At 37.3% G+C, this 12,132-nt stretch overlaps 1 protein-coding gene across 11 annotated transcripts in view; it reads right to left on the bottom strand.

Annotated features, from left to right (window-relative positions):
- CEP170 (centrosomal protein 170) overlaps window positions 1-12,132 on the bottom strand; it is a 145,415-nt gene that overhangs the window by 42,514 nt on the left and 90,769 nt on the right. For 10 of the 11 annotated variants that reach the window (XR_006102065.1, XM_042450514.1, XM_042450503.1 and 7 more), the window contains one exon: window positions 5,007-5,156. The exons of the other annotated variant lie outside the window; for it this stretch is intronic. Coding sequence is in view for 9 of the 10 variants with exons in the window: in XM_042450514.1 (XP_042306448.1) it covers window positions 5,007-5,156 (150 nt within the window). In the remaining variant the exon portion in view is untranslated. The remainder of the gene's footprint in view (window positions 1-5,006; window positions 5,157-12,132) is intronic. 11 annotated transcript variants of the gene reach the window in all.

Below are 12,132 nucleotides of genomic sequence, written 5' to 3'. Positions count from 1 at the left end.
GATTGAACTTGGATCTTTGTGAATGTTCTAGTATCCTACGGCATCCTATATACAGTTGTCCCTCTGGATTTGCAGGGGTTAGGGGAACAGGACCTCTGTGACTATGGAACATTGGCGAATAAGGTAAGCCCCTCCCACCTTCCCTCCGATGTCCAAGGCATAGGAGGAGAGCTCACCTGGATCTTCCCTGCCCTCCTGCTTTTAACTGGCTCTGGGAAACCAGTCAAAGGGATGGGGGGGGGGGGGGAGAGGCACAGGTATGTGCCTGCTTCTTCTCATCCCCTCACTCTCCACAAGAGAGCAAGGGAATGAGGAGAAGCAGGCCTATGGCTCCCTTTTCTTACTCCCTCGCTCTCCTGTTCCTTCCCAGAGCTGGATAGAGGGACAGGAGAGCGAGGGAATGAGGAGAAGGAGGTGCATGGCTGCCTCTCCTCATTCCCTTGCCCTCCTGTCCCATTCGTGAATAATCAAAACCGCAAATCTGAAGTCCACGTATCCGGAGGGATGCCTGTATTTTTAAAAGAGTGTTGTATCAAAATGCAAAATGCAATATTGAAGTGAACTCAATCATCACAAAAACAGATTTGCTTGAAAGTGTACAGCAAAAGCCCAAAATGTGAGAATCAATGTTATTTCTCAAATTTTGCTAGAGGGAAAAATGTTCTAAACCCCACTCCACAATAGCTTGCCCTTTCAGCTGCCTATTGTATACCATATTTTTCTTCATTTAGCTTGCTCCCAAGAAAATATGCAAGAGATGATGCAGCAGGACAGGAATGATGCCCAAAGCCTTCCAATTGTTTTTCTTCTACTACTCTCAGCAGTCCTAGCAAGCATAACGAATGAGCAAGGACTATGCAAATTGTAGGCAAAAAACATCTGGCGGGCCACGGATATCCACTTCTGCACATAGGATATGGTGAGGAACGTATGGGCCTCAATGACAGGGCTGAATAACAATACCCACCAAGCTTTACCACCGGACAGACTGGCTGTACTGATGTGTACTGGAACCTACTAGTATAGGCTTCCCACCTCTGTATTACAACAAAACATGTATTTTATTTTCTGCCAGTGACAGAATTCCTCTGCCTCTTTATGTTTGTGCCATGCCTGAGGAACCTGCATTGATTATTATACGTACATGGGAAAACTGAGAACAATGAGATGGGATCATCTATCTTGCAAATGAAATTTAAGACACATCTGATGGCAGTGACACTCAATAGGATTTGATTTTGATTCAAATAAGTCAAATTATAAGAACAGTTACTAAAATATGAGCTACAGTGTAAACAGATACACATAATCCCAATTTCCCTGAACAAGTCATATGAAAAGAACTTATATACATCATTCTAGACAAAGGCTTCCAGCTCCCCCTGACATCCCCAATTTTTATTTATTTATGGTTTAAAAGAAGAAGCTCCCAGGGCTTAAAACAGGTTGTGTGTGTGTGTGTGTGGGGGGGTGTTCATATGATGAAATTGCTCTCTACAGCTCCTACAGGATATTTCACCATATGAACACCCACCCACCACCCACCCCACACACACACCTGTTTTAAGCCCTGGGAGCTTCTACTTTAAAAAGGAAAGTAACAGCAACAACAACCCCAAACCATGTGGATCTGGTGGAGGCATGTCCTATCTCTCAACTTCTAGAACTTGCTAACCTTATTCCTAGACAATTAATGTTTTCATTAACTTTCTGTATACATACAACCATGTATTTATAGATCTCACAGCATCAAAGCCCTGCTCCTGTTACATCCCTCCAAAGCCTTAAAAAAATGTGCTGCTGAGCTGGGAAACTCGCTGGAACAGACTTTTGGTGCCAAAGAGGGCTGCAGCAGAAGGAGGGGCAAGACTCAATTTTGCTATAGTATACGGTTGGGTCTTGGACATTTTCTTATAGCATCAAAATAAGGAAAGAATGATTCCCCAGGAGAGAAACAAGTAATTGCTATAATTCTTTTTGCAATTATTCCTTAGTGTCTATGCACTTTACCTTAATGGAGTGAAAATGCTACTATGCACATTACCATGGGTTGAAATGGAGGGAACTTATGTTTCATCCTAGCAATTATGCCTCACTAGTGTACGGTTTGATTGTTGCACACATTCTGACAGCAGGCCAAATGGAGAAAAAATGGTACAGAATACACAGTTGGAAGATCAAGCCTTGGACTCTAGGAGCTAATTTTAATAAATGACATCTGAAAAGAAAAAAATTATTCCTCACGTTATAAATATTTTTGCACACTTCTGCACCTTTTCAATGATGCTTTCAAATTATTTCAATACATTGTGGATCTCTTTCAGTCAATCTGAAATCTCTGCAGTCAAAATAATGGTAAAACATGTTCTAATTCTTCAACGATCTGGCAAAAGATTTGTTTATTACTTTAAATATGTTTTACTGAAAAATATCATCTGTCTATGAGCCTGCATGATATAGTGGTTGGATAAGACTGGGAGTTCAGGTTTCAAACCCATGCTCAGCCTTGGAAACCCATGGGGCAAGTCACACTTACTCAAGTCACACTTACTCAGCAAGTGTAACTTATGCAAGTCATACTTACTCAGTCTTAGAAGAAGGCAATGGAAAACATCCTCTGAAAAATAAATCTTGTCCACTACTACCACCAATGTAAACGAGACAACTCCAAAGCAGGCATTGTAAGAATTACTAAGTGGCCTTCTGTTTGTATGCTTACTGTTCATTCCCATTATTCAAAAATTAAATATATGAGACTACTGTCTTCTTTCTGTTGCTCTCAAAACAAAGGAAAAAGGGGAAAGACAGAATTGCAATAGTATTTTTTTTATTATTATTTGCATTCTGGGAAGGGAGGAGGAGAGAGAAGGACAGTGAACTTTAAAGGTTTGACCTTTCTCAAAGTCTTAAAGAAGAACAAGACTCACCAAAAAGCAGGAAAGGGGAAAGTTACAATATAATGTTTGGCAGCTTCAGGAAGAAAATAAAAGATTGTAAGTTCTAAGATGTTTAAGAACCGTAATCATACACATGATATCCCTTATTTACCTTCTGAGACCGTTCCAGAAGTCTACACAAAACCACTCTCAGTGGGATGTTTTGTCTGTAACATTCATTTTAAAGGACATTTAGAATATGGGTATGTGGGTTGCTATGGATATGTTATGGAGTCACTTACTACAGATTGTACAAGGCAGGAACATTCTTTTAGTACACTACTGAGAAAACTTCAAATATGCTTGTATTTGGTATTGTCATGAAAAGTGCTTTAACATTCATTCAGGCAGATAAATAAGACGTCCACAAAGTGGTTATTTTCTGATCCCAATGAAAATTCAATTGTATTGCAGGGCATAAAAAGCCCCATGTCCACAGGAGTGTTAGAGGTTGCAGAGTCAATGGTATTCAGACCAGTTTGATTTAAAAGGACATGACACTTACAGATCCAGGAATGAGCAATCTATCGTGCATGCACTCATTATTTTTTAAACTACATTTGGAGCATTTGAAATACAAGGATCTTTCAATATAAGAATCTGGGCTCTGCCACCTTGAGTCCCAGTCTGGGAGAAAAGTAGTATATAAATAAAGTGGTAGATGGATTGATAGGTATGCAAGAAGTGTTTCTGCTACAGAATTTACATTTGAGGTTTAGAGGCTCACAATAACATTTTGCTTCAATTTCAAACTTTCCCATTTCAAATGAAAACTCTTAAATGTGTCCTGAAAAAGAGGTTCAGTAAAACAGCAATTTGTTCTGTCTGTGAACTAGAATTATGTTTTTTGGAAACATTGATGGCATAACAGCTGAGATGCATAGAGCAGTATTAAGATGGATCACTTGAACAATTTTTGCATAGCAAAGAGGGGTACAGCTGACAATTTATCACTCTGTTCCTTTTGTTTCTGAATCCTGCAAAGTTAAGCAATTTTCAGATTAACACTTCCACTTCAAGATACAGATTCTTGTTTATTTTCTGTTTCTTAACTTGATTATTCTAAGTTTTTTTTAAAGTACAGTATGAAAACAAAGATATGGACACTCAGGTATAAAATGGTCATACATTAATAGTGAATATAAAACTATATAAAGAAACAGGGTTCTGTAGAAGAAAACTATAGAATGAGTTTTAAAGTGACAAAAATAAAATAGTATTGGCAAGATAAAATATAATGGCCATTGCTTTTATGGTTAGTCTATAGACCAACTATAGTATATAGAAAAACTGTTAAATTGGTAACAAATACACACATTCTATCTTGGGATGTTTTACTTCAAAACAAATGTATGCTATTTATCAATCTGCAGTGTAACCTAAGGTTTAGGAGAACTGTTTCTGGTGCAAGGGACTTAATTGTTTTATTTTAAATACTATAACTATTCCTTTTGTACCTGAGCATCTTCCACAAACTTGTAAAAATTCAGTAGAATCTACAAAAAAACTGAGAGAAATGCTTATTTATAAAATTACAGCAAAAGGGCCTAAAATAATTATTTTTAAATAATTCCCTTCTGGAAGCAGCGAAGCACACTACTCTAGCTGGAAAGGCCAACTTTCTTTCATCTTTACTCATATTGTGCCTTTTCTTTTCCATAGTCTTTCCCCTTCTCCTGAAATTTTGAGAATTTTTCTTAAACAACTACAGCCATCAATGCAATAATTCTAGCACTGATATCTTCCTTACTGCCAAATGTTATTATTAATATATACTGTATATTATGAAACAGCTGCATACAGAAATGAAAAGTTGGACAAAAGTTGGATGAAAAAACATGCTATGTAGTATGTGCAAACAGATTTTAAAAGATCATGATCTTAGAAGTACAGTACCCAGAAAAGAGACATAAGCTCTAATATGGAAATCAGGAATATAAAATATGAAAATAAATCAGTTAATATTGTCTAATTGAGTTCAGCTTGCTAGCTACTTAACACTGACTATATTGAGGTCCTCTCCTTTATTGGAAGAAAAAAGAAGGTGACCCATCAATAATGGAATTCTACCTCTGTGTCAAGAAATCCAGTTGTACTCAGTGGTCTTTTTTCTTCCAGCACTACTGTAGCAGAATTTATAGCCCAATCTTTTACTAAATCTTTCTCGCTCTCGTTGATAAGAGGCCTATTATAATCCTGGCTGTGATCCACTCCAAAAACCTGAAAATAAAACAAATCATCACACACATTAACTGAAAGCCCTCCTGATAATATTCTCTCTGACTGTATGGGTGGTGTCACTAATATATCCAAATTTTAGGGATGTTGTTTTAAAAACTTTAATAGGTTGTTATGACATGAAGATCTTGCCAACAATTTACTAACAAAAATAGGTTTGTGAGCTATACCGTACTTCAGTCCTGGGAAAGATTGAATTAATTTATTTCTGATATTTTCCCATATTCTGATTAATATGAATGTAAAAATGCTGTAAATGCTGTGCTCTATTTACACTGTATACTATAAATATAAAAAATAAAAAAGTCTTCCAAATACATACTATTTTTGAAGTAAATAAACATTAAACTCTTGATTTACATGCAAGATATATAACAGAAATGCCAATTATTATCTATTTTTGTAATGTAAAGAAAATACAAAATCAATGGTGATTTATAAGAAGAGAACATTAAATCTACCACTTCTAAAGCAAGTATGATGAGGCACTGAAATAAGTCAGACATCCTGGACCAAGTAGATCCCTTCTCTACTATAAACAACTACTGTATAACTCATGTGTAAGTCTAGAAATTCAAGTCAAAAAATTGACCCAAAAAACCTGAGTCAACATATTTATGGGTCAATGTAAATATTGTACTTGAACTCTTATTAAAAAACAGGAAGTATCCCCTGGTGAAAGAGAAAAGTGCTATCTGTCCTGGAAGCACTGACCTCCCTCTGTTCTCTCATCCATCCAGCCTTTAGTGTGAGCACAAACAGTTATGTCTGCTGGAATTTTGCAACTTCTTTAGCATAGTTTTCCTTTGCTTCCTCCTTTAGATCTTTGTTGCATGCCCCTAGGTTTTACCCTCGACTTATCCACGGGTCATGTCAAAATCCATAATTTTGGCTCAAAACCCCGCCCTCGATTTATACATGGGGTCAATTTATAATCGAGTATATGAGATAATTTGACCCACCATTCTAAATATCTCACACAACTCAAGGGCTGTGTTCAGTAACTGTGGTAGTTAGAGTATATAATCATAACACTTTTACTCAGACAAAAATTAATACCACATACCATTATTGTATTAACCTATGTGTGTTCTTAACAAAGTCATAATCCATAATCTCTTTTTTTCTATTCTCTCTGATTTGCAAAGTATCATTTACACAAGCAAACAACAGACTGAACTTCTACAGGAAGAAGGAAGGTGGTGGCATATACACTACTTTTTCCTAAATGCAGCAATCTGATGGGAAGAATGGGTCTTCCTCTTGTTTTATTAGTTTTTCCTCCTGTCAGTCATGTTTTATAATTTTCCCTCCCACTGATACCAATAGAAAAGAATATCAATATGTCAGGTCTAGGTGTTGCATAGTTTCCCTCTGTTATCAGAAGGGAAGTTTTGGATCTTCTGGATCCAAAGCCTACTTCAAACACCTCAATACCTACTTGAAACATTCAGTACCAGTGTACTGGGAGGTTGAGGACTGCCCAGCTCATGGAGCTGCAGTTCCACAACACTCTACACCCCTTGTAAGTTAGCCATAAGATAACAGCCTGTGCACTATTTACCCATTCTTTCCTGCCTTGCTTTGATCAGTTCACTCCTCCATCAATTCACTCCTCTAAATGTTTTGCTAGCTTCCTTGTCCATACTGTGCTTACTTCAAGCTTACTTCAATTCTGTTTTTAATATTTTTGTTCTGTTTTCTTGACCCTTTCCAAAGAATTTACCTTTAACTATTTTCCATCTCTCCATATAAAATACAGCATCACAGAATGAGCTGCAACTATTAAAATTACTGTGACACCTATTTATATCTACAATTCCTATGAGTATGAAGCTATTTGGAAAACTTGTTTGTTTCTGAAGACATTTAAAATGTATTTTTTACTTGAAAACACAGATTATGTTTTAAAATCATATGAATAGGTCTTTGATGCACTGATAGACTTCACTGCCTACAATAATATTAATATTCTAGGAAAATCTATATAATTACTTTAACTGCAAAAGTTAATGAGGAAAATGATGGATTGGGACTTAACGCTAAAGGGTGTTTGTTTTTTCCCCTGTTTCTTGTGAAGTTGGCTTCCAAAACAATGAGTTGCCCAGGAAGGAAAGGGACACATGAACAAGAGTTTTGATATAGAAGTGGCAACCCAGAGCCAGTCTTTTAGCTGCATTGAAGGCAGCAGCCCAATAAACCTAAGGAAAAAAGAAGACAGCTCTGTATACAGGACAGAGATAGACTATGATGCCCTGGTGAAGGGCAGGTGCATTAGGCAGCACTTATTCTATGTTATAGTCATCTGCAAGACACAGCTACAGTATGTCATTATAGGTTATGATTTTTGTACTGAAGGAACATTTTTTGTATTGAAGGAATGTTCACAGTATATCCCACTCTCATGTTCACTGTTTGCTGAAAGAGGCATCCAAAAAGGATGCAATGTACCCAAGGTATTTGACAAATTAGTAGTCAGATTGTTGCAAGCTGCGGTAGTTGTCATTATAGAAATGTATCTGTCAAATTTGCTTGGTCATTATGGGAAAGAAGATATTGGACAAGATAGGATGTTTCTAAGGACATGTTTGATCAATGTGACAAAAAGTTAAAGAGCCAGTATGGTGAAGTGGTTTGGTGGTTGGATTACAACTCTGGAGACCAGGGTTTGAATTCCTGTTCAGCCATGGAAACCCTTTGGGTGACCTTGGATTCTCTTAACCTCAGAGGAATGCAAAGGCAAACCCCTTCTGAACAAATCTTACCCAGAAAACACTGTGATAGCTTCAGCTTAGGGTGGCCATAGGTTGGAAATGACTTGAAGGCATACAACAACAACATGAGGTTAGCAATGGAAAAAGAAATAAACAAACCACACATCTTCCCATGCATACATAATTAGTTTTCCATTTGCAAAGCAGCACTTTGTATAGTAATTCTCAACTAGAGATTGAGCTACCTGACTGGCAAGCTTTCTGTTATCTTTTATTCTCTCTGTGTGTGTATGTGCCTCCAAGGTGCCTGTTGATTTATGGCAATCTCATGAATTTCACAGGGTTTACCTAAGCAAGGAATACTCAAGAGATGGTTTTTCCAGTTCCTTCTTCTGAAATATAACCTACCGCATTTGGTATTTCTTGCAAGTCTCCCATCCAGGTACTAATTAGAGCTGACCATGCTTAGCTTTCAAGAACAGAAGGGATCTGGTGCCTTAAGGTATTTAGGCCTACTGCAGACAAAATAAGAGTTTTATTCTCAAGAACTTCAAATAATTGGTAGGCGATCATTAGGTTTCAAACAAGGTTTGAAAAAGAAAGTTTAGGACTCTAATGAATGGAATGTTCTTTACCCATTAGCAGATCATTTACTTTTCTCCACATACATACTGCAGTGCATCCAACATGGAGTTACTTTCAAAAATTGTGTAAAAACTTCATCTGACTGTCAATGCAAAGAACATGATTTTAACTGCAGCTGCCTAATGGAACACATATACTCTTATGAAAACTACTGAATTTGCTTCTGAAGTGTTTCCAGGCCCAGATCTACTGCTGCTGATAAACTTTAAAGTTATGTATGACTTGAGATCAAAATAGCTGCATTTGATTAATTGACATAATTCATATTTCAAACATTCAACAAACATTTAAAATCCCAAGGTGGCTACCAAAAGTAGGAAGTAAAATAAATACTGTAAAGCAAAGCACGTACAAGCTCCAGTAGTACCCAAAATCCCAATACTAACTTCTCAGTTAAGGCCTTCTTTGGGGTTGTCTGCAAGAGCTAAAAGAAATGGTCTGCCTTGTTTCGAAACCTATCTGTTCAGACAACACACATGGCCAAAACAAGAGGAAAATGGACCCAAAGCTACACTCTGGGGCTTAACAGTGGAGGGAAAAATAAAAACAAAAAACCATCCTGGCTTCACTTCAAGTCAAGAAATGTGAGCTATCACACCGGTGTGCAGACTGCACACTGATGTGGAAGCAGTCAAGAACTTATGCTTTGGGACAGGCAAGTTGCCAGCTGGCCATAATTTTGCCATAGGCCCATGAATTGTTTGCACAGGCACACAAGTGTGCAGCTGCACTATCAACCCATGTACATAATGTGGAATAAATTGATGGCAAATGTGTCAGGTTACCAACAATACAATAGATTTAATGAGAACATTAACAAACCTATACTTGCAAAACAGTATCTCAGCCAGCCATAAAAAAAAAAAAGTTTTGGATTTTGGAGGATTTCGGAATTCTAGATAAATGAGACTCAATCTGTATATTTTTACGCTTGAGGATCTTCATAGCTGCCCTTCCAAGTCCACCCTAGTCTCCATTCCTAGTCTACAATTAGTCTTGAACTGGTCATTATTTTTGTTTTCTTAATATTCAACTGTAAACTGCCTTTGCACTTTCTTCCTTTTCTTCAGTAATATTTCCAGGTTGCTATGTTCCGCTAGTATTACAGTGTCATTTGCATATCTTAAATTATTGATATGTCTTTCCTCAGGGGTCTAATCCAGCTTTGCACATGATATGTTCAGCATACAAACTACAGCCTTGCCTGATTCTCCTGCCAATTGGAAACTATTTTGTTCCTCCATATTCTGTCCTTAGCAGACGCCTCTTGTCCTGAGCATAGGTTACACATTAGCGTAATCAAATGTTGAAGCATACCTATCTCTTTAAAACTATCTCTCCATAGTTTTGCATGATCAAAAGGTTAAAATTGCCTTCAGGTTATGTGTATAAGATTCATAAATTAATAATATAAACTAGATTGTAAACATGTTTTAAGTGTTTTAAACTGTTTTAATCATGTTTTTAATAATACTGATATTTCATTCTCTTTTAATTTTTGTAATCAATGTTTTAACTTTATTTTTTTAACTATTGTAAGCCAAACTGGATCCCATTTTGGGAGAAAAGTGGGCTATAAGTGCAATAAATAAATAAATAAATAAATAAATAAAACATTGACTTCCAGTCAGTCTTCCTCCAAGGGACTGATCATATATAGTTATCTGCTTTTGACCAATACCCTGCACCTAGCTCTTTAGCAAATTAGGAATACTGCTGCAAATTCTCCTTTACAGCAGCATCTCATTTGTGGTCCACTGGGCACCCTAGGAACCAATTTTGTTTTGAGGCAGGATATAATAATAAAAAATAAGCATGAATACCAACATACCTTTCCCACCCACAGGCTTATCACACCTCCAGCTTCTGTTACTGGTTCAGTTATGTACGTTCAATAGCAAATACACCAAGACAATAAGATTATTTACTCTTTAGATCAGTAATTTGCCATAACCAAGAGGCACAGTACACAGTAACAGTAATACACAGTAGTAAATCTGTCTTTGAACAACTCTGACTTGACAATACAGTAGTGTTGAAAACTTGCATTTAGTTTTCTGTCTGTGAGACAAAACACCCTGACTAAACTAAAACTATGAACAAATATAATACAGTAGTGAATTGCTATCTTAGTGAAAGACGTGAACATTTATTACTGACTTAACAGCCTGATTCAAGCCACTTAATTTAGGCCTAATTCCCACTATGGTTTAAACCAGATCGTGATTCCAAATGATTTGGTTTAAACCACCATGGTTCCCACTTAATTCGAATCACTGAAGCAATTCGGAAAAGGGGGGCATGGTTTTTACCCATTTAACCCATGTTTTACCCATTTAACCCACGTCAAAAAGACACTGGTAAAATGGGTGTGTTTTTGGGGCTGAATCAATTTATTTAGAAATAAATTGATTCAGCCCAAGTGGGAACCAGGTAGATTCTAATCGGATTCGAATCCGCCCTGGTTCCCATTGGCAGTGGTTTTTCCCCAGCCTCACTGCCCCGGCCATGCCTCCCTCCGTCCCTGACCTTCTCCCGTCACTGGCCTCTCTTGCCTGCCCTGTTCCTGGCTTCTCTGGGCCTGGCCCCTTGCCTTCTGGTCCCTGCAGCCTCTCTACCGGCCTCCTGTGCTTCTGTGAGACCTCCTTACCAGCCTCCCCCTGTGGCTGTCCTGAACCGATTCCTGAAACCGGCCACTGTGTTTGCTGAACTGGTTTCAGGAATCAGATCCAAAGGTAAGTGGGAATTAGACCTTAGAGTGATAAATTAGCAATTGTCATTAAAGAAAAAACTCCCAGGTTTGCTGCAAAGACTCTGAAAGAAAATGAACTCCAGTTTGAACATATAGAAGTCTGGACCAAAAACAAAACCCTTGGAATGTGAAACCACTACTATGTTATAGCTTGTAAAAATACTACATATAACTATATGGGAAATTCAAAGGAAACTAGCAATGGAAGTCTAAACTCATTGTTAGTCTAAATACAGTCTCAGAGCATTGTAAGACCCAGCACAGTTCAAGCTCTTAACACATTGATGTAAGTTCCATTGGCACAATGGGTCTATTCTTAAATGAACTAAGAATTGGACTCAGGCCACAGAATCCACAATATGCTCAAGGAAGAGTGCCAACCCTGTAACTGAATTCTAGAAGGAAAGAAAAAAGCATACACACATACTGTAAACTGAAATCAGAAAGAGTTGTACAGAGCCCCGAGCATGACAATACACACAATTTATCTTCTATATGTATGATAGAAAACAGTACTATGCCTCCTTACCACACTCATTTTGAGCACAGATTCTATCTTTTATCAGCTAGGTGTACATGCATGTGTGCAATGTTTGACTAGGGTTTTTGTGTAAAATATCCAATATGCACAGGTCTAATCAAACAATCTAGGACTGGACAAATTGATTATCTTTGCATTTTTTTGACTTTTATTTTAATCCCCTCGGGAGGCCTTGTGAGCTGGGAGACAATACAGAAATGATTATCATAAAATGCTTATCATAAAATAAATAAATAAATAAATAAATAAATAAATAAATAAATCAGATTTGTTTGCAGTGCAGAAAATATTCACTGTGGGGCTGTA

The sequence above is a fragment of the Sceloporus undulatus genome, chromosome 1 (assembly GCF_019175285.1).
Source record: "Sceloporus undulatus isolate JIND9_A2432 ecotype Alabama chromosome 1, SceUnd_v1.1, whole genome shotgun sequence".
In the NCBI taxonomy this organism is placed as follows: domain Eukaryota; kingdom Metazoa; phylum Chordata; class Lepidosauria; order Squamata; family Phrynosomatidae; genus Sceloporus; species Sceloporus undulatus.
This window is presented reverse-complemented; position numbering and strand designations above follow the sequence as displayed.